This window comes from Populus nigra, chromosome 4 (assembly GCF_951802175.1).
Source record: "Populus nigra chromosome 4, ddPopNigr1.1, whole genome shotgun sequence".
Classification (NCBI taxonomy): Eukaryota; Viridiplantae; Streptophyta; class Magnoliopsida; order Malpighiales; family Salicaceae; genus Populus; species Populus nigra.
The window spans coordinates 24,427,782-24,451,034 of record NC_084855.1 but is presented as its reverse complement, the minus strand read 5'-3'; the positions used below and the strand labels follow the sequence as shown (position 1 = coordinate 24,451,034).

The following is a 23,253-nucleotide window of genomic DNA, read 5'->3' as shown; positions in this document are numbered from 1 at the left end:
GAAATGCTTGTGGACAATTAGTTCAAAAAGATTTATGGACGTCAGAGTGATGAGATTTGTCTCTCATTTTTGCATCTGGGTGTGCTTTGTTTGCAGGCTGGATCCGAAGGTAATGCCAAAAAATAAGCTCTTGTAATTTTTTGAGATTGATGAGAAAAAAATTTCTCCCTTGGAATTTTAAGCTTTTGGATTTGCTCTCCAGTTGTCATTTACTAGGGAATGGTGCGCCAGTGTAGTAATTCATCAAGAGATGATGGGTTGTGAGCATTTTGTACTACAAGAAATTGATTGTTCTTGATACTCGTTGCTTGATTAATTGAAACCTTGGCTTACAGCACAAAAATGATTGTGTTCTAGTGGTTGTGAGTCAAATTTCATATACCCATTAAACTTCTGGGCAAATAATTTGAACCTTTGAGTACAGACATTAACAAAGACTAGATACAAAAGAAGAATGATGAAACAAAATAACAGCAAGGGAACTCAATTAATGTTCCTATACAAGGCCATTTACAGGTGATGTGTTAAAGACTGGCTTATCTTTGTTACTATCATATCCACTGCTGTTGCTACTGCTTTTTCTCCTCGGTTTTGCCTCTCCAAGCATTGTTATCACATCTCTCATTGATGGTCTGTCCTTGGGGAGCTTGGCAGTACAAAGAAGTGCTATTCTAAGAACCAATAGCATCTCTTCTTGAACATGCTTGCAATTTCCTACATTCTGGTCTAATGCTTCTTCTAATGATCTGTTGTCTCTAATCTTTCTCCGAATCCATTCAACGATGTCGACAGATTCCCCAAACTCAGGATCTAAGGGCCGCTTTCCTGTAAGAAGTTCTAATAAAACTACTCCATAGCTGTAAATGTCAATCTTTTCATCAACTTTCAAGGTGTATCCATATTCTGCAAAAGGATGGTGTAAGAACGTTGTTATTTACAGAGAAAACATCTTGAAGCGAAATGGGATTGTTTAAATGTTCGTGGGAGAATATAAGAGAACATTTCTCTCACTTACCAGGGGCAATGTATCCGTATGATCCTGCCACCATGGAAACTGTCTCGTTCTTCCTAATCATCATTCTTGCCAACCCGAAATCAGCGATCCTTGCTTCAAGATCTGTATCAAGCAGTATGTTATTGGACTTGATGTCCCGATGAATAACTGGTGGGCGGCAATCATGGTGAAGATAAGCAAGTCCTTGTGCAACTCCAAGTGCGATATTATATCGCGATACCCAGTCTACAAGCAATCTTCCTGCTTGTTTGCCATGCAAGACTTCTCCGAGGCTGCCATTGTGCATATATTCATATAGTATCATCATGTCGGAATCATTATGAAGAAAGCCTAATAACCGAACAATATTTCGATGCCTTAGCTTCCCCAAGAGGTTCACCTCTCCGACAAAATCACTGCTGCTTCCTGTTTCGATGTCTGCTCCTGATCTCCATAGCTTCTTTACCGCAACAACCGTGTTCGACCTAGGCACCTCAGCTTTGTAAACAGTCCCAGTTGCTCCCATTCCAATCACGTTTGATTCCTTTAAGCAAGCTAGAATGTCAGAACTAGTGAAACCAAGCCTCTGGTAAGCCATCAATCTCCATGGCCACTCTCCACTGCCCATTTCATAACTTTTTTCGAAGCAGCTTCCATTTGAATACCACCTTTTATAGAGAAGTCGAGCACCGACTAATGCAATCCCAACTACAAAAACTGATGAAATCCCAATGAGCCACCCGGCAACTATGCGCTTTGTATGCACATTTCTTTGCTCCGATGCATTTAGCAAACTGTGGCTACATGGAGGCAGGACACCGCCACAGAGACCCACATTCCCGACGAGATCATCTGGATTGATGGCTCTTAGCACGCCATTTGCAGGAACAGGACCTTGTAGCTTGTTATACGAGACATTCAGCATTTCTAAGGCAGGGGAGGAGCCAAAATTCTCAGGTAATCCACCAGTTAAAGAGTTGTTTGATAGATCAAGAACGGCCAGTGCAGGCATCATTGCAACTGCTTTTGGGATTTCTCCGGTCAATCGGTTGTTCTTAAGATTCAAATTTACAAGTTTCTCACATGAAGCAATGCTAGCTGGAATGGAACCAGACAAATGGTTTGAAGAGAGATCAAGCGCAGAAAGTGAAGGACGGTCCTGGAACTGGTCAGGGATCTCACCTTCTAAGTTATTGTTTGAGGCCATGAAGGTTTGTAGATTTTGAATGGAAAGAACTGTGGAAGGAAGAGAGGATCGGAGTCGGTTTCTTGAGATATCAATGAAGGAAAGTGATGAAGAAAAGGCTAGATCAATTGGGATTTGACCAGTGAGGCTATTATTTGCCAACTCTAACCTCTGAAGCTTCCCTAATTTGCCAAGTCCAACTGGAATTGCCCCAGAAAGAAAATTGTTTTGCATACGTACACGAACAAGAGAGAAGCATGTTGATAAAGAGTCAGGAATCGGACCTGAGAAGGAATTGTTGAAGAGAATGAGCTTGGTGAGATTACCACCATTACACAAGCTTGCTGGAATCTCCCCAGATAATGAATTGGATGATACGTCCAACCATTGCAATGGTGAATTCTTGCCGAGATCTCTTGGCAGTGGACCTGACAATGAATTGCTCCACAGCTCAAGCACTGATAACTGAGTCAACCCTCCAACTCCAGCAGGAATTGAACCTGAAAGCTGGTTGGACATTAGATTCAAGAGCTGCAGGTTTTTCAAATTAACAATCTCAGCAGGAATTTCTCCTGATAAATTATTGTCAGACAGGTCTAATAGTTGCAGTGAAGTGATGTTTCCAATCGCCGCTGGAAGTTTGCCTTCAAGATTATTCTGATACAGGAATACAGTCTCAAGTGCCTTAAGTCTCCCCAATTCAGCTGGAATCTCACCACTAAGATTTCCAACTGCCAAATCAAGATACTTCAGATTAGTGAGATTTCCAAACTCTGCTGGGATTCCACCTTCAAACTCATTGTATCCTATAATTATTTTCTCCAGTGATGAAAGCAGCCCCAGCTCTGCTGGTAATTGACCAGTGAGACTATTCCCAGAAAGGCCAAGAAACTTCAGCTTTCGCAAGTTCCTGAAAGATTTTGGAATGGAACCTTCAAAGAAACTCCCTCTGATATCAAGAGTCTCTAGTGAAGTCGCATTGCCAAGATCCTCAGGAATAATTCCAGAGAAATTATTGCTTGAAGCATTTAGCAAAGTCAGACCAGCTGCTCTTCCAAGACCAACAGGAAAGCTACCAATAAAGAGGTTCTGACTCACATCAATGTCTTTCAGTGAAGTGAGATTGGATATAGCTTTTGTCAACGATGAAGAGAACCCATTGCAGCACAAGTTTAGAGAAGTCAAACTCTCTAGTCTTTGGATGTCATCGGATACATGTCCAGTGAGATTCATGTGAGAGAGATCAAGCTTTTCAACAGCTCCATTAGAGTTGCACCAAACTCCAGCCCAGTTACAATGAGCTGAACTGTTGGACAGTTTCCAATCTCGAAGACTATTCGATGGATCTAGAAGACCAGCTTTTAGAGATAGCAAAGCTGACACTTCATCACCGAACACATTTTTCTCAACCACCACAGCAGAACCAATCCCAACGCAACAGTAGAACAACAAAAACAGGACTTGCAACCGCAAATTGTTCTTGTCCATTGGCTTTGTAGGCAGCCTATCAGTTCTCCACCATTTCAGTGACAGCAGTTAGTGGAGGTTGGAGTGCCTCAGAGAGAGGCAGAGAGCTTTTGTGGTAAGAAATGGAGAGGAGATTAATTTGCGTAAGAGTAGTTATATAAGTAGCAAAGAAATGGTGATTAGTATAATAATCATAGAGGGAGCTCATGAGCTCGTGAGATCTTGGGTTCCGCAACAGCTGTTAATCAGCAAGTAATGACAGGGAAGCTTTTGGACCCATTGGAAGCTTCTCCGACAATAAACATGGCTAGAGAATGTGTTTTTTGATTCTTACTCTTGTTATATGTAAGCACATTCTTCTACTTCTGCTGTAGTCATAGCCAACAACTTGAGGTGGCAAGTCATATTTTTTTCAGGTGTGGATATCTTTTAGCTTTACAGGTACTTTTTTCCACCATTTTAAACCATTTTTATTAAACCTGCTACGAACTCCGTCGATTAACCCGGGATCCGGTTAACTAAAAACCATCTCGCATCGAGTTTTACAACTATGATTTATCCTTAGATTTGGTGTTGTGGTAGGGTAACTTTTAAGTATTGACAAGAATGGAGGAATCATGATATTGATGTGCATGTGAACAACATTTTGCCAATAAAAACCCACATGGTGTCTACTAAATCATGCTGCTCTCTCTCCAAATAATTCATTCAAAGAAATCAAAACCAACCGATGATCACATTGCTTGGCTCAATTATTATTCTGAAGGCTTCAGATCAACATCACAGTTCATGGATTAATTAATTAATTAATTAATTAAGTGGCTCTAATTACACCTTTAGTGGGTTAGTTATTTGTTATGATTGAGTAGGAAAGAATCTTTTCATGTTATGTGGTAAACCCATCACACAAACAATGCCATTATACCACTAAGGCCTTTGTCCATGAAACTCTCACTGGTTCATGGATGATCAATGCCTGACTCGATTTTATTTCGAGTTGGATTAGATATTAATCTACCCGATTCTTAAAACCCGAACCCAGATACTATAATTTATGTTATTTAATATATAATTAACTTGGTATACATATAAATTTTTTTAACTAGTTACTATGTGGGTGTTTTCTTGTAATTAAGAAGATTGACTATGGAAACGAAAAATGTCAAGAGGAGATAATTAAATAGATAAAACAAGGAAGGAAGCATGAGGAAATGGAAAGAAGTGATCGACATTACCCCACCAACAGCCAATTCTTTTTAAGATAAAGTTTTTTTTTTTAATGACAACTGAAAGAGAGAGTGGAGAATTATGTCAAATTTCACATGCACACATGTGGAAGTAATTTTATTTTTCAAAGTGGAGACAGAGAGTTAGTGACACAGTAACAGCATTGCTTTTATTTTTTAATTTGTATTTGTTAAAATAAAGTAAGAAAATGGGGGCCATGTGAAGCAGCAGCAGCTTCCTAGAGAGAGAAGCCTATTCCCTGCTTCCTATTATTAGAGAGAGAGGGGGGAGCATAAGCGAGAGCAGCACTGCTCATATTTATTTACATGAATAAATGAAGAAGAATACAGACAGACATGTATGGATTGAAAAATGCTAGAACAGTGAATATTTGGAGAGTTCATGGGAGCGAAGGGCATGAGGTGCTCCACATGGATTTATGCCATGGCAAAGCTTTGCCAGCCCTTTTATGGTCCTGAAAGACAACAAGGATGGGACAAGGGGAGGCTGCCCATGTGCCACATGCTTGAGGTTGATGCTATGCCTGGCATTTGCCAAGTACATGGCATCGGAGAAACCATAGCCAATCAACCATATATCCTGCTTAGTATCATCAAGAACGAAGGCAAGAGCATGGTCGCAAATGTTTTTTTTTGTTTGAAAATATAGTATAATTGTTATCGTAACATAATAGTGTTTTCAAATTAACACCTTGATTATACTTTAAAGTATAGTTATTAAATCTGGATTGGCTTGGTGGATCAATTCAGAATCCAATTAACTCGATAGCTAGACCTATCTGAATAAAGCAAAAGACCGACAAATATAAAAACCCGATAAAACCCGCTCGATTCATGACACGGGCAAACTCGGATGAGACATGTTTATTTTTAAATATGATTTTTCTTCTAAACTCCTTTTTTTTATTTTTTTTAGTTGGTTATTAATTCTTTTCAAAACTCATTACATATTATAAGGTTGTTTTATTTTTTTTATGTAGGATTTGAAATCCTCTACTTCTTTACTTCTTTAGTATATATACTCTATGTTTCTAAGAAAAAAATTATTTTTTTTAATGTGGGATTTGAAAAAATTTAGTATATATATTCTATATTTACAAGAAAAAAATTTTATTTTTTCAATGTAGAATTTGAAACTCTTTAGTATATATATTCTATGTTCCCAAGAATATTTTTTTATGTAGGATTTGAAGTTTTTTAGTATATATACTCTATGTTCATAAGAAAAAAGTTTTATTTTTTCAATGTGGGATAAAAGAAATTTTGGTTTAAATACTTTAATTTAAAAAGATAACATAATATCTTTTCAATGTGGGATAAAAAACCTGATGTATTCTTTTAAACTTTATTATTTACAACATATATAGTATATATTCATATGAATTGTTTTTTAATTTTTTTACATGAAATATTAAAATTTTAAATATATTTTTTTAATTTTTCTGGGTTGACTCGTATAACTCGCGACCCGGCCCCTTGACTAAGTTAACTCTCGGGTCAAGTTTAATAACTATGCTTTTAAAGTTACGAATATATGTGTGTGTGTGTGAGAGAGAGAGAGAGAGAGAGAGAGAGAGAGAGAGAGAGAGAGAGATAGTTTTGGAGTGAATTTTTTTATTTTTAAAATAGAAAGACACAAAGAAATATGGCCCATGACACACAGATCATGAAGAGGCGAGCACTGTCTTCAAGAATGAAATATTTGGGCTAAAATGGAGAGATAGAACACGATAGGGTGCTTGTGGGCAATATTGTGTTGCAAGAGATGGGCATGCAATTAAGTAGATTTTTCCACCTCAAGCAAGCCCATGATTTTAGAATGGCTTGATCCACCTCCAAAGCAAGCAGACCCATCAGGTATCAGGCCCGAATTAGAAGCAGAGATTTTTCCACCTCTGCATGGCCAGGCTCAAGCTGCAGTACCTAAGCTAGGAAAATCTTAACCATGTGTTGGCGACCAGTCCTGTGGTTTTGGTGCTAAGAATGTGAATGGCTGTCATTGATACACACCATCTCTCCACTCTTGACACCATACCCATACAGCAAGCACTGGTCTGAGGTCTCTTTATTATACTCTTTCTCTGTCTCTATAGAGTCTATACGTTCATTACTCGCACTACAATGGCAACCCTGCAGTCTCTTGCATTAGCCTCTCCTGTGGCACAGCACTTGCAGCACCAAACCCGTTCTTTCTCAGGTACTTGGTTACTTTACTCTTGCAAAAATGTTTGAATTCATCCATCTTCTTTGTTAGAAATGTGCAATACGGTCGAGGTAACTTCGTGGTTTTCCAAATCCAAAACTGTAAGTTAAGGGTATCCTCGAGTCAGCTTGAGACTAAGTCATCGTCTTTCAATTTGCTAGTATTTGTGAAACCTCTAATCTCTGAGTCTATCCTGTTTTTTTGGCAGGCTCAGGATCTTGGGCTGTGAATAAGAGTTCCTACTCCCTATTCAATGGCCAATCGTTGTGCTTGCCTCGCCTGCGGTTGCCCTTGATCAGGCGAAAGTTGCGGACCTCTGGACTTGTTACTATGATGGTGAAACCAGCAATTCAGTTTGTTCAAGGAGCTGATGAACAGACTGTACCAGATGTAAGGCTTACTAAGTCGAGAGATGGAACGAATGGCATGGCGATATTCACCTTTGATCAACCTTCAGTTTTTGACTCATCTGCTGAAGTTGGTGATATCACTGGTTTCTACATGATCGATGAGGAAGGGATTCTTCAATCAGTTGATGTTAATGCCAAATTCGTCAATGGCAAACCAGAAAGAATTGAAGCAAAATATATCATGCGGACTCCTAGAGAGTGGGACAGATTCATGAGATTCATGGAGAGATATGCTAATGCAAATGGCTTACAATTCGTCAAGAAATGAGGCAATGCATATCCTTCCCTTTCCCTTCTTTCTTTCATCTGTACTCTTACTGTTTTCTAAATTACTCAAAAGCAAAACTAGAAGACATTGGTTGATGCTCTGTTAGGTTGTCTGCAACATCACATTCTGCCTCTCTTTAACAAACTTTGCAGTTCTTAATTAGTGGTGTACACTTCCACTTCCTTTCACTACTTCATATGCGTAAGTGAGATGGCTAGGGTTTTAGAACCTGTGTCTCTCATTTATAAAATCTACTGTTTCAAATTCCAGTTTGAGATAAGATGGATGGATGGATGGTCATTAAGGTAAAGTTTGTAATTGTGGGGTGCAATTCAGTGATTGATTAGCCATGGATATGTATCTTCTTTAACATTGTTTTACTTCCTCGCATCTCTTTGCAAATCACTCCCCTTCAATATAGAAATTTAATGGCACAAATTCATTGTCTCTAGGCCTGTTTATCATGGATAATCTGCTTCGTGTGTGTGGTTTTGTTCAAGAATGAAGGGTAGTAAAACTTTATTACCTTGAAAAAATGCACTCAGAGTTCAATTGTACATTAAACTTCAACTTAAAAAAGACTAACTTTCTTTATCAATGAGAACTCCAGCAATTCTCGATGATCATGATCCCCTGAGGCAATACTAATAGCAAATAAAAGCAGACTACAGTAGTTCACCAAACGCCCATGTCACTTCCAGGTCACTGCAACTTATAAGAGATTAACTTTCTTCATTAATGCAAACTCCACCAATTCTCAATGATCATTATCCTCTGAGGCAATACTAATAGCACGTAAAAGCAGGCTGTTGTAGTACACAAAACCGGCACCGCCCATGTCACTTCCAGGTCACTGAAATGGGGCTTCTAACCTTGTAAAGTCCATGTTGAGAGTGCACCCATGTCAAATGCCCTTGTGCGAAGTCTACCTCCCCTCTTCCTGCTTTCTTTCTTGATATGAACCATACTTTGTAACTCAAACTTTGATTTATGTGCTTGAAAATTAGCCTTTGAGGTCTTACTCTCACTTTGACTCCTTCAGGTGCTGCAACTTCAACTGAGTAGATGGAATTAGGGCTTCCAACATTCGTTACGTGCCTCTTTATCATCTTACTTCTTGTTCCGTGCTTGAAGATTATGGAAATGGAAGGATAATTGAGGCTGAAACCCCTATTCATCTGCAATAAATCATTGCAACTAACATTCCTGTGTGTGATAGCAAAAATGTCTGATCTTGTGTATCTAAGTGTGCATAGATGAGTGACGTAATCATCTGGCCTGATATCATATATTAGTCCTGGACTCAGGGCTCTTTCTGGGTTTACATGTCCAGCTCCAATGGCGAAAACTCCTGCCGGTTTATCTCCATCCATTATTGGGTGTCCTGAATGGTCAGTTACATCTGCAGTAGTCATTATTGCAGATTTAACAGCTGCAGGAGTCCATTTGGGGTGAGCTGAGCGGATGAGTGCAGCAATTCCACTAACATGGGGACAAGCCATGGATGTCCCTGACATGACTGTGAAATTTGTCCTTCTAGTATCTTCCGGGAGACTGGAGGGACCCAAATTTTGAGGCCAAGCTGCAATTATGTTGACTCCTGGTGCAATTACATCTGGTTTGAGGATTGAGGGGTTGGAATAACTTGGTCCTCGAGCTGAAAACTGCGCTACTGCTGGTGCTCTAGATTTCCCAATAACAGTTCCTCCATATACAATTCGAGCTTGAGGTTTACTAGTAGAGTTTAAGTAAGCTTTCAAGCGAACTGCTTCATTAAAACCAATTGATGTTGCAGGCAAGACATGGACATCAACCGAGTCCTCCTGCAGATTGATTGCGGTATTGGCTAAGATCATTGCAGCCCCACCAGATTCCTTAACAGCAAGTCCTTTTTCTGTCCTCCCATTAACACCTCTGTCACAAACCACCATTTTCCCGAGAACTTTTTCCCTTGGGAGTGAACCTCTGAAACAAAATTCGCTCCCATTGTCCCCGCCTGTTACATAAACCAGTTCAAGTTCTTTTGTGGTGCTTGATAACCGGTTCCCGGGATACATGGATTCTCCATTAAGGAATTGTCCATTGTCCAACTGGACAAAAGCTGGAAATCTCCTATCAAGTGTGCTTGCACCAATAGTAGCAATCCATGGAGCTTCATTAGCAACTGAGTTTTGGATAGGGCCATTGTTCCCTGCTGCACATACAACTGAAATTCCATGCTCCATTGCCCGAAAACTGCCAATCGCAATGGTATCTGCAAAAAGTGGCAATGGAAAGCCACCCAGAGAGAGGGAGAGGACGTCAACTCCATCTCTAATCGCAACGTCCATTGCTGCTAGGATATCAGAGCTGTAGCAACCGCTGAACCAGCAAACTTTGTACATTGCAACGTGTGCTCCAGGGGCCATGCCTCGAGCCACACCAGAACCTAGACCAAGCACACTCGCCATCGGGACTGAGACTCCTCCAGCTGTGGATGTTGTGTGAGTGCCGTGTCCATGCGAATCTCTTGGTGATGCATATTCCTGGACATTTTCTGGTGAGGCTGAGGTAGAAGCCATACGGTGGCCTTTAGTGAAGAACCTTGCACCAATGAGTTTTCTATTACAGTTCGACGAATTAAAGTCTTGTCCTTCTTGGCAAATCCCTCGCCACTTCTTGGGAACCGGAGGCATTCCTTGATCATTGAAACTTGGACTCTCGGGCCAAACTCCAGTGTCAAGCACCCCAATTATCACTCCACGACCAAACCCAGACTTGTACCAAGCATCTTCTCTTGTGGGGCTAAGTCCCAAGAACTTGTAGGAATATGTTGTCTGGACTTGGAACCTCATGTCCGGTCTAATAGCAACAACATCAGGCAACTTTTGCAATGACTCCATCTCTGATTCAGAGAGCATAGCCGCAAAACCCTCCATGGCAGAACTGTAAGAGTAAAGAAGCCGAGAGGAATGGTGTTCTTCAGACGAAACAGTTCTTTTAAGAAACGAGAGATGCCATCGAGACTTGGAGGAGAACAAAGGCCTTGTGGTGCCATGTGGATGGAGCTGAACAATGTAGGTTTGGAGTGCTGTGTGTGCATGGAGGAAGGCAAAGAAGTTGAAAAAAAGAATGGAAAAGAAGGGATGTATTTTGGATTCCTTAGACATGTTAAGACCACAGTTCTGCAAGGATTCTGATGCATGATTTGGCGATAGAATTGCGGGGTATTTGAAGGAGCTGGAGAGATTTCAAAGATGAGAGACTCGGGCAGCAGTTCTTGGCTCTAAGAATACGAAACTCGTGAAATTTAAGAGCTCTTCATCACGAGGATCCTTTGTTTATAGACAATAAGAGCAAGGCTCTCTTGTTTCTTCGGGAGATATATATGTAGTCCATATCCTCTGTTTTCACGAGATGTTTTTGCTAGCTTTAATGCATGTTATAGCCGTTAGATTCCAAGTCTATGAATCTTGGTCTGATCTTGAGTTTATTGGCTTTGTCTCTGTCCTTTTGGTTCGATGATTTTAAGCCAACCTGCGTGTTAACTGAGACTGGGATTTCTCATCAGACGACCTTAAAAAGTACCCAACATCGACTCGATGCATTCAAGGGGAAAATACTTCTTAATCACAAGTTTAATCCTTGAACATATAGAATTTGTAATAGATAAGAGTAAGAAGCTGCAAGAACGTATGAGGAAGGCGAGAAATTGACAAGGGACTCATTAAATGTCGTTCAAAGTGCATTTATGCACACGCTCTATGCTTGCTTTCTCTGGCTTCCCTCTCCCCGTGCAGCTTGTGCTTGACTGCATTTATTGATTTCTTCTCCCCATGCTATTATTTTCTTTTATTTTGCTCCTTATTAGTTGTGTTAGGGAGCGGGAGCTCTTTGTATTCGGAGAGATGTTGGATTCTATGTCCCGAACTTGCGTGCTCGAGAATTTACGTACAATGACAAACATGTATCAATGTTAGGATATAGCTGCAATATCTCGTTGGTTTTTATATTTTAAAAATATTTTAAAAGAAATTAATTTTTTTATTTCAAATTAATTTTTTTTTATATATTTTCAAATTGTTTTGATGGGTTAATATTAAAAATAATTTTTAAAAAATAAAAAAATATTATTTTAATAAATTTCTAAACAAAAATATATTTTAAAAAATAATCATTATCATATTTCCATGTATTTTTTTTAAGTTATATGATGAGAGGTAAGCATCTAATTAATTTTCATCTGCAAAATATGCTTGCTCGTATTAAATTTCCGACACCATCTTCTTGAATAAAATCCCAATGACGAGGGTAAAGGGTGGTCTCAACTCTCATGAACAGGACTGGACCTGCTGATTTGATCAGAGAATCGATGAACCGAACCTAGAATAGTTTAGTCCGAGGGGACAAAACACGCATTACAACTGACCTGGTAACAATTGGCCTAAACCTACTGGCTAAACCAGGTTGGACAGGAGAGATATAATGGTGTTATGGTGACACATTCGTGCTTGAAGATAAAATAAAAATGCAGTGCTGACGCTGGTGTCAAACCAAGCAGCTCTCACGATTTCGGCTCAAGCAGACAACCATTTTTCTGTCATTGTTCGAGGGAAGAAAGGCTAACGGATGCCCCTTTGCAGGACTCAGTAATCCGACAGCTTGTTTGCTGGCACAAAACAGTAGAGCAAAATTGTGATAGGACTTTGTCTCTTTTCTTTTTTGAATGATTGATGGTGTAATGGGAACTGTGATAGTTTTGGTGGTTATGATTTTAAAAAAATTGTTTTATAAAAAGTATTTTTAATTGAGGTTAGTTTGGTAAAATATTTGTTTGGTTAAAACTATAGTTGAAATTAAGGTTAAACAAAAAGTAGTTTAATATGTTTGATTTAAAATACTTTTTAAATTGAGGTTATAAAATAACTAAAAAAGACATTAATATTGAATGTTTTTAATTGAAATATTATAGATTTAACTACTGTTATTACATCATGAAATAAATAATACTTTATATAAAGTATTTTTTATTGTTTCATTAAACTATCTGCAATTCCATCATATATGAAATCCATTCAAGAAGGACTACAGTTTTCATGGCTTACGAACATGCAACAACATTAGGTAAAATATCATCAGGAACAAAATTGGGATTGCGATCAAATTCTGCAAATGCTACGTCATCATATAATCTCCTTCTAATGTAATTATGTGGTGCTATTGAATAATATTAAATACTAGTTTTTTTTTTATAAAACACAATATCTGAGAATTTTTTTTGGATTTTTTAATTTTACTGGGTCGGACCTGGTCCAATGCATTTAAGTTTTGGCCGAACTCGTTTCGGCCCATGAACGATGGAGAGTGAATTAATTCACTCTCCACAGTTCACTTTGCATAACAGTGGAGATAGGAAAATGCAGCAGAAGAAGAAGAAGAAGAAGGGGAAGGGGAAGAGTAATGGAGATGAGAGGATTGTTTTGGAAATTTTTTGCAATGGTTTCGTTATCGTTTGGCAAGAGACAAGGGAAGGGAACAAGGATGAAAATTTAGGAAATGGCAGGATTTTTCCAGATCTGAACAATGAAGACCTCTCGGGTTGTTTTGGGAAATTTTTGCAATGGTTAATTATCTACATTGTCGGTGAAGAAGAGAGAAGAACAAGTTCTCGTGAAAAGCATATCCAAATTGCTTTTCAAGAAACTGAGTTCCAGCCTCAGTTTCAAGTGAGAGCCACAATAATAAAAGTGTGGTTAATATCTAACCAAACACTTATAAACAATATTTTCCTGTAAACGCAGCCAGTGGCGTAGCCAAGAAAATTTAAATGAGGGGGCAAATTATAAATGCTTGATATTATATATTATGTAGACATGTGTTATATATATAGAAATCAATTTGAAATGCATGTACTAACTCATGTCAAGTAAAATTAATTTAAAAATATTTTTAAAATAAAAAAACTTGCATTATAATTATTTTTTTTGAGTTTTTATATTTTAAAATTGGTTAATAATGACTTTATTATTAATTTTATTAAAGATATTCTTTCTCAATATATACAATTAAACTTTCATTCATCTATTTCTAAATCTTCTAGGGATTAGTGAAATTATTGGCAACAATTCTTTGTTCATTTGTTGTTTTATACAAGTGAATTAAATATAAATATTAATATATTTTTTATTTTTTTTATCCATAATTTTTTAAATTGTTTAGTACTTCATTTTTAATCACTAATAAGTTGATCACCATCATTTTTTATATAAAATTATTTATAACAAAATACATATTAATTCATCAAAACTCATTTCAATTTATATTCACATGCATATAATATTTTACATACACATATTAATTTAACAAATCCATAAATTATCATAAACTCTAATATTTTTAATAACTAATTATTAAGGAATATAACCAAAATTAAACAATGAAATAAATGGAAAAAATAAAGAAAACTCACCTAAAATATAAAACATAAAACATAAAAAGTTACTTACTTAACTAATTAATAGTTTAGAAATTAAAGAAAAATTAAGAAAAAGTGGTAGGAACAATAATTCAAAAAAAAGAAGAAAAGTTGGTTAAATTATTATATTAAAATTCTAATATAAAAATTATTGAAAAAAAAAAGGATTAAGGAGGCAATTGCCCTTTTAATCCCCATTGTGGCTCCGCCACTGTTACGCAGCCACAGCCGCGACGCCAAACACGTATTGAAAATGCTAACAAATCATGGTAGGACTACATCCAATTGGGTTAAGCTCGGTCCGTCCGTCTATAAGGGATGAACCTAGTCCAAATATTTAGAAAAGTTACTAAAGAAAGTAACCACTACCTCTACTTATATATATAGGGATATAGTCCATATATAAAAAAAAAACAAAAAAAGTTTTCATTGTTAAAAGAATATAGTTTTCTCTTTCTCTTCTTCCATCTTGGACTCTCTGCATTAACTTGACAAGATTTAATAAACATTCATACTGTAAAATATCTCTTTGGTTCTAGTAATCAAAGTAGCACTAAAGCATTTGATCTAGGGATAAAAAAATGAATTCTCACATCATAAGTAAGTTTTCTTTATATTTACAATGGTATTAGAGCATGGTTTTAAGATGTGTCTTCAGTTGGATTTTATGCAACATATCTATTAATGTATAAATATTTTTTTTCCCGATACATATGAATACATGTTAGTTCTTTGTTTGCAACGAGGACTGCGTCATGTATTATTTACAAGAGAAATTCTAAAAACATTTGTCATATTTGCATTTATAAAAACAAAGACATTGACTTTTGACTACATTAGTTGTATCATAAAGTTTTTTGTTCTTATTTTTTTTAAATGATTATGATAGCATTTGGCATTATGTAACATAAATGCCTTTTATTATTATTTTGAAATTCATTAATTTGAGATAATTAATTAAATTTTTAGAATCAATTAATCTAATAATTATGCATGACACCTTATGTGACATTGTTCAAATAATTTGTTTGAAGATGTGTGCTTTTTAACTTTACAGACACATTGGTTTGAAGAGGTATGACTTTTAACTATACAGACACATTGGTCTGAAGAGGTGTGTCTTCTAAACTCTACAAATACATTGGTCTGAAGATGTGTGCCTTTAAACTCTATAGATACATTGGTCTAAAGAGATGTGCCTCTAAATTTTATAGACATATTGATCTAAAATGATGTTATTTTATTTATAAATACCAGTTTGATGTTGAAAAAAATATGTATAAGAAACAATCTTCTTCTCTCCCTAATTTTTCTCTACAAACTCTTTATTTATGTTTATCAGAAACAAAACAGAACTTCTTAATAAACTTATAGAAGTTGTTGACTAAAAATTTAAGGTTTTGTTGTATCCTGAAAGTATATTACTTTAACCCTTCAACAAATACAGTGGAGGCAATTAATACCTTAAAAATAGTCATTTTCACTCCTCAAAGTCTATTTGTTATATCCTTGATTATTATATTTATGTGCTTTTGAAATTTTTTTGTTATAGTGGATAGGTAATAACAAATTGATGATTTATTAGTTTATACCATTAATTTTGTTCACAAAATTCAAGAGCACATTAATTATATGTATCATTGGATGAGTAGACTCGCTATGAGTGGTGTTTATGAGTTTTACATGGAACATCAAATGTTAATTGTTCTCAATTCTCTACTTGAAGAATGGATATCGATGTGACTATCATTGGAATATAGGTTGGAATCCTTATATTTCAACAATCTTGCTGATGTAATGCTGCTTGAGAGGGAACGTCAATATACCGAAAAGGATATATGATGCACTGGAAGAAGCGTTTGTCGTTTGGATGCTGCTGCTAAATTCATTCCATGGTTCGAGCAGAATGAACTTAGAGGAGATGACTTTGATGAAGTAGATGACTTAATTGAAAATCCTACTTATACACCTATAATATAAAATAATTCTGAAATTTATTTTTTTTATTTTTTTTATTTCAATATTATTTTTTCATTTTGCTCCTTATTAGTTGTGTTAGGGTGCGAGAGCTCTTTGTATTCGGAGAGACGTTGGGATTCTATGTCTCAAACTTGCGTGCTTGAGAATTTACATACAATGACAAACACCATCTAATGTTTCGATGTTAGGATATGTCACTAAAATCTTATTTGTTTTTGTGTTTTAAAAATATTTTTGAAAAAATTTAAATTTTTTTTATTTTTTATTTATTTCAAATTATTTTGATGTGCTGATATAATAATAATTTTTTTATATATATATATATATATATATATATATATATATATATATTCAGAAAAAAAAAATACCTTAAAAATAATCATCACATAATCAATACTGCACCTTAAATTGTTTAAGTTATATCATGAGGTAAGCATCTAATTAATTTTCATCTGCAAAATATGCTTGCTATTATTAAATTTCCTACACCATCTTCTTGAATAAAATCCCAATGACGAGGGTAGAGGGTGGTCTCATGAACCGGACTGGACCTACTGATTTGATTTCACCGAACCTAGAACGGTTTAGTCCATCCGAGGGGACAAAACACGCATTACAACTAACCTGGTAACAATTGGCCTAAACCTACTGACTAAACCAGGTTGGACCAGAGAGATAATTAACCATTGCAAAAATTTCCCAAAACAACCCGAGAGCAACCCGAGAGGTCTCCATTGTTCAGATCTGGAGAGAGATAAAAATTTGGGAAATGGCAGCTTGTTTGCTGGCACAAAACAGTAGAGCAAAATTATGATAGGACTACGTCTCTTTTCTTTTTCGAAGGACTGAAAATGCTAACAAATCATGGTAGGGCTACATCCGATGCCTATCTCCCACACTACGGCTCAAGATGTTTATCAACACTCATTTATTATTTCTTGTATTTAATAATCAGAGAAACAAAAAATATCGATATTTCACTACAATACAGTAAAAAAATTGCTGCTAAGCAAAACAAATAATGCAGAAGGTGAAGAAAACCTGTAATATAAGTATATTAGAAGCAGTGATTGTATATTTTGGATTAAAACAAGGATCTGTGCCTGATAAACTTCATTATAGTTTCCACAAAGTTTTCATCACCAGGTCTTGACAACGGTCCATACCTTAGCTGGGCCGGCTTGCTCTATGCTATGTGGCATCCATTGGAGATTACTCAAACTTCTATTGGCTATATCATCAGCTCTACATCATGACTGACCTCTTCGCTCATTCTTCCATGAATTTTTTGCAGCTTCAGCAGATGAACCACCAGAATCAGCATTGCCGTCCTTTGGTTTTGAGAAGAAAGGATCCCACTCATGACCCCCCACCTCACGCTGTCCTTCATCTAGCAATGCATATTTCCAACTATTCTCCTCCACAAAATTATCATATTCTGTACGGCCTTCAATAATGTTCTTCCTCAACCTTGTAACTTTGTCAATGACTGCCTGTACGGCGACATCAAAAGCATCTTTAAGAGTCTCCAATTTTGAGCGAGGATCTGCATATATAAGCGATGGAATGAGGTTTATAACATTGTCCCTCATGATCTTGACCTGCTCAGGAGAAATTTGACTAAGCCGTTCTTCAATGCTAACATTTCTCTTACTGATATCATCCTCTGGAATGAACACTGAATATGTAGTGTAATTCTTTGGAAGATGCCAAGTATACTGTGTGTACGCCGAACCAGGATGGAAGAAGACAGGAATGCAACCTGCCAGCATTGAGTCGAAAGCTGACCTCCGCGTGTAAGAATCACCTTGAGGCTGGAGACAGAAAAGAGAACTCTGAAACATCTGCATTATGCTGCTTGGTGAATGACACTTGCTCTCCCCAAAATCACATTCCAGCAGCTTGCCCACCTTTGACTTCTTGCACTGATCTATGATCTGCCCTCTGATTGATTTGGGGTTATCAGGGCGTGGTGCCCCGGCAAAAGAAAAGAGCCATTTCCTCTCTAAATTCCTCATTCGGTCTTGCCAAGTAAACACATCAGCATCCTTTGCGGGATGAAAATAGGTCGGATAAGGAATGCCAAAATCATTAGCATTCCATGGACTTGATTCGACCACAAGCATTGACATATTTTTTGCAGCTGGCAAAAATAGAAGCTTATTACCCCAATCCGATTCTTCATCCGTTAGCCTCCTGAAATCCCATGTTATCCTCCCAGCAACCAGAAAATGATCCCTGCCTTGCATAATCCCCCACTCTGGCCTCTTCATGAGCCAGTCAACCAAATCAAGTGAAGCAGCATCCCTCCTCGAAACATTATGCCCCCAAAGATACCTAGCAATATCAAACCCCGCATAAAATGGCACAAAAATCGCAGCAGCAACAGAAGAATCATTTGTCAAGCACTCGTACTGCTTCATCCTATTACTAAATATCACATCTACTGCGAACTGATTTGTGGCATACCAACCTGTATTTGAAAACACCCCTTCAACATTCTCCAGTGGGGGTCCCATCCCAGCATTGGTTGTGAACTTGCACATATTAGTCCAAAGACTCAAACTCCTACACTCCTTCAACATATCCTCATTAAACCTAGAAGGCAAATCATGGACATAAATATACCTCCCTCCACACGGATCACTCTTATTTTCCACCGTTCTCAAAGCTCTCGTAAAAGGGAACTTCTCAATCTTTTGACTACTAGTAGAGGTAGTTTTCAATGGGGTGGTTTCAGTACTACTAGGAGTAGCATTTGATGGGTTGGTCTCACTAGTACTAGGGCTACTTTTCAAAGGGTTGTCTGGTAACCGATTATCGGTTACAAAAGCAGGGGTTTTTGATTCTGGGTTTAACGGGGTTGGATCCAATTTGACAGATTTATCAACAGTGCTACCTGCTAGAACAACAAAATGAAAATACAATAACAAAATCCAAAAGAAGGCAGAGAGCGAAGCCAACAAACAAAGGCGGTTATGTTGATTCTTTCCTCCCCCTTTCTCCATCAGCTCAGAAGAAACATTTGTCGGAGACCGGCGTCTCATTGCAAAATCCTACCACTCCAAATCTCAAACCCTAAATCAATCACTACCTAAATTCAACATTTTTAATCTCACAATCTTCTAACACAAGAAAACCGGTTCTCAAAATCCCAACAGTAGAAACCAGCTAAAACTGAAAAAAAAAATCTAAAATTTATCGGTACTTATGCGGCATCTAGTACTGATAGAAGTACAAAAATTGAAGAGAGATCACAATTTGAGCCCAAGCTATGATTACAAGAACCCAAAAACAACTGTGTTTCTATCCTGAGAATTCGATTTACAAATAGAAAAGGCATGAATCACTCTTTATCACTGATCAAGTAGACAATCTTTCACCATTTTTCACACAGAAAAAAATAAAGGAAAAGGCTTTTTCATTGGCAAATCAAAAGGGAAGAAGAAGCAGCTTTGGTGAAAGATAGAATGGGACTTACAGAGATTGGATTGGCAGAGAATTGAAGATGAAACAGAGAGTGGGGGAGAGGGAGGAGAAGACGAAGTGGGAACTGGGAAAACAGGAAAACAGAACGCGTAAAATAAGACACAGAGGTGGAGGCGCACGTTGGATTTTATGGTGAGACGAGGAAGCTGTCTTTTGTCGGTAGCCGGTGGGATCTTGCCACGTGGAAGTAAAGAGTTGATGTGTCGGTTGATGAAATGTGATTTCACTTCCTGGAAATTGGAATTGCCTTGTATGGAGTTGAATTGAAATCATTTTCCTTGTATGTTTAATAATTTGAGTGTTTGATTTCTAGTTACAACCTGTTTTTAAAAATATTTATTAATTAAAAAAATTAAATTAATTATTTTAAGTTTTTAAATGATTTTGAATTATTAATATTAAAAAAAATCTAAAAAATATCATCTTCATCATAATACTACTTCTGCACTCCTACTAATTACTACCATAAACTCTTCGATTATCAATTTTATAATGATATGAATTTTTTGCCTCATATTTGTTTAGGTGGTTAAATTTATATTTTACCTCAACCAAATATTGATCCCGTATCTATTGATTTTGCAGAAATACTATAATTTATAGTTTTTAAAAACTTTTTTTTTCAAAAATTAACTACAAAAACCACCATAATATCAAACATATAATAACTAATAATGCTAACTCTTTAACAGCTTAATTAAATAAAAAAAACTAGACCATGTGGCCGTTTCACTACAGCCCAATTCACAGTAAAATAAGCCCTGGGTTATAGTGAAATTATAAATTTACCCTTCGCCATTTTATTTATAAGACTTTGCTTAAAGGATAAAATAGTATTTGCACACAGTTGATTTATCATTCTTTATTTGTTTGGGGGCAACAATATCTTTTTATTTTTTTTGTAATAATAAAATTATTGTATTGCCCTTGAAAAAATTAACAATAAGAACCTTTGGTCTAAGTGTTATAGTAATTTTGATTTTTTAATGAGTACTTGAAGTACTCTATTACCCCTACCATTAAAATTTGTTAGCCTTGACTTCAGGGGTTTGATTATAATTTCATAGCAGTTTTTTTTTATTGTTGTTTAGTCCTAGAAGCATTTTTGTTTTTTCACAGTTTAACAGTATGATTACTTCATTACTTTTTCCATTCAGAATTTTTAGCCTTGGCTTTAGGGGCTTGGTTATAATTTCATAATGATTTTTTTTTTTTGTTATTATTGTTTAGTATTAGGGGCATTTTTGTTTTTGTAAAAAAAAAAAATTGATAACGTGTGCCCCACATGCATCAGTGCATTAGCTGTTCTTTCGCTTTCAGACATCGTGTGTGGCTAAATCCAGTTGTTTTAATCGTGATTCTACTGCGTCATTCAATTCATCTCGATGTCATCTTCCTTCTTGAGTGGCGTGTGTATGATGGTTAGGTCTGATTTGATGCTAATTTTCTTTCATTTCCTTCTCTTTTTTCCTCAGATTGTATGCTAGCTATGCAACATTATATCAACCCTTCAATTTCTTTTTTCTTTTGATTTGATCTTTCTTTTCTTAATTACAATTGTTTTATTTATATTAATTGTTTTTAATTGGATTTTATTTTTAATTTTATCCTTAGTGGTTTGATTTTGTTAATTTTTTTTTATCAAATTTAGTCCTCATTCTTTTAATTGCTTTTTTTAATCATTTTCTTGATTGATTTTATTTTTCAATTTCATCCCTAAACATTTATTTTCATTTAACTTTTATGACAGACTTGGTCCTAATTCTTTTAATTACTATTTTTAATTATTTTCTTAATTGATTTATTTTTTTCAATTTCATCCCTAAACATTTAATTTCATTTAATTTTTATGTTGAATTTAGTCCTAATTATTTTAATTGTTATTTTTTTCGTTTTGCATTTTTTTATTGATTTTTTTTCTCAATTTCATCCTTCAATATTTGTTTGATTAAGAATTTTGATTTTTTATTTTCGGGTTTGCTTTTAATGGGGTCACCTCGATCTCATGACCCAGGTCATAAATCTGAAAAATTAACTCGAGTCGACTTTAATATTTTCTTAAAGCATTTTTTCAAATTTTTTTTGCCGGTATTTTTTGTTGGTTCCCTATTTATAAGGTTATTCCAATTTCATGTCCCAGACCAAGTGTTTAATTTGTTGACTTAGGTTGGTTGTCAGGTTCACTTAGAGGCTTTTTTATACCTTTTTTTTTAGTTTAACGTGGGTGTCCGGGTCAGCTTGCACCTCGACTAATCCCACAGCCCCTGAAGTTAACGACCATGTAAGTCTCCAGTGGCCATCATATGAGCAACCACAGGGCTTGAACCTGAGACCACAGAGGAAGCAAACCTCTTGGTCCTAAACTCTTACCACATGGCTTTTTTATACCTTTTCATCATATCGGCAGGTGTTCATTGCTTATATTTTGCTGACGTGTTCAGCCTTGCGTAATATTTTTTGTGATATGAGTTTATTCAGTTAGTTTCATTTGTATTTATCATTTAAATCATGAGTTTTTTTAAGGTGAATTTATCTTTTGTTTATTTAAATAAATAAGTTTAGTAAAAATAATCGAGTGAATATCTTGTTTTTACAATTTCTTTCTTTGTTATTATTAAAGATTTTTTTTATTTACCTAGATGGTTATCAATTTATTTATTTAAATGATTATATAGGATTTTTAGTTTATACTTTGATTTTCTTCATGTCAAAAAAGTATATTAAAATAGCTTGCATACCTGATATGTATTTTAGAAAAAAAAATTAATAATCATGTAGAAGCACGGTTTAAATGACTAGTTTGTTGAGTATGGGTTGTAGAATTTATCTAGGCTAAAAAGAGAGTTGGGGTTTATGTCAAGGAATTTATAATAGCATGTTACTGAAAGTTGTATTGCAATCCAAGGAGACAGGCCATTTGGTGAGTTTGTGAGCGTACACGTGGAGATCATGCTGGCAAATAGAAGTGAGAGCCGCCTGTGTGAGAACTGAGAAGTAGAGGATGGGACCCAATTCAAGGGTAATTTATAAATGTTTAGCCATCCAATGATGAACTTACAACGTGGGATTTGGTTCTTTCCAGCAAAATCTGTGGAATTTTGGCCACTTCTTCAACTTTGTCGCCATGTGCTGGTATTTTCTCACCTCCTTCTTCTTCTGTAGATTGAATTAAACACCATTTATTTCCAAAAAATAAATAAATAAACATGGATGAAATGATATATATATATATATATATATAATTAAAAAATTAAGAATACGAAGATAAAATTAAATTTTCTCAACAAATACATGCATGGATGAAATGATGGATTAATCCAGCGAAACACCTTTCTATTGGGTTAATTAAGGAGAGTAAGGTGAGAATTGTTTAACAAAGTTAGTTGATTACTTTCTACACCTAATCTCAATTTATGAACCATAAACAACTCATAGCCCCTTTATTGGACGAAGAAATGTTCAAATCATTTAGCTGGCAAATAGTAATGTTTGTCTTCCATTAAATTGGAATAATGAACTTACATCCGCTCAGTTTTTACGATTATTTGAGAAGAC

The 23,253-nt window shown here is 36.0% G+C and overlaps 4 protein-coding genes across 5 annotated transcripts; 1 reads left to right on the top strand and 3 right to left on the bottom strand.

Moving 5' to 3' along the window:
- Positions 1 to 288: 288 nt before the first annotated feature.
- LOC133691017 (MDIS1-interacting receptor like kinase 1) lies at positions 289 to 3,951 on the bottom strand. Its single transcript, XM_062111322.1, has 2 exons — positions 1,016 to 3,951; positions 289 to 903 (listed from the first exon to the last, which is right to left on the bottom strand). The coding sequence occupies exons 1-2, from the start codon at positions 3,666 to 3,668 to the stop codon at positions 497 to 499; spliced, it is 3,060 nt and encodes a 1,019-aa protein (XP_061967306.1). The 5' UTR covers positions 3,669 to 3,951; the 3' UTR covers positions 289 to 496.
- A 2,898-nt stretch (positions 3,952 to 6,849) lies between these two features.
- On the top strand, positions 6,850 to 9,099 carry LOC133692619 (photosystem II reaction center PSB28 protein, chloroplastic). 2 transcript variants are annotated; one of them, XM_062113695.1, is made up of 3 exons: positions 6,850 to 7,091; positions 7,306 to 7,776; positions 8,818 to 9,099. In XM_062113695.1, exons 1-2 carry the CDS (start codon positions 7,016 to 7,018, stop codon positions 7,773 to 7,775), a joined length of 546 nt encoding a protein of 181 aa, XP_061969679.1. In that variant the 5' UTR covers positions 6,850 to 7,015; the 3' UTR covers position 7,776; positions 8,818 to 9,099. The 2 variants fall into 2 exon arrangements, with proteins under 2 accessions (XP_061969679.1, XP_061969678.1); XM_062113694.1 differs by lacking the exon at positions 8,818 to 9,099 and having other exon boundaries at positions 6,851 to 7,091; positions 7,306 to 8,155.
- Positions 8,285 to 11,306, bottom strand: LOC133692618 (subtilisin-like protease SBT1.2). Its single transcript, XM_062113693.1, has one exon. The coding sequence runs from the start codon at positions 10,922 to 10,924 to the stop codon at positions 8,615 to 8,617; it is 2,310 nt and encodes a 769-aa protein (XP_061969677.1). The 5' UTR covers positions 10,925 to 11,306; the 3' UTR covers positions 8,285 to 8,614.
- Positions 11,307 to 17,240: 5,934 nt separating this feature from the next.
- On the bottom strand, positions 17,241 to 19,802 carry LOC133691805 (xyloglucan galactosyltransferase MUR3). Its single transcript, XM_062112398.1, has one exon. The coding sequence runs from the start codon at positions 19,254 to 19,256 to the stop codon at positions 17,460 to 17,462; it is 1,797 nt and encodes a 598-aa protein (XP_061968382.1). The 5' UTR covers positions 19,257 to 19,802; the 3' UTR covers positions 17,241 to 17,459.
- Between the last annotated feature and the right edge of the window lie 3,451 nt (positions 19,803 to 23,253).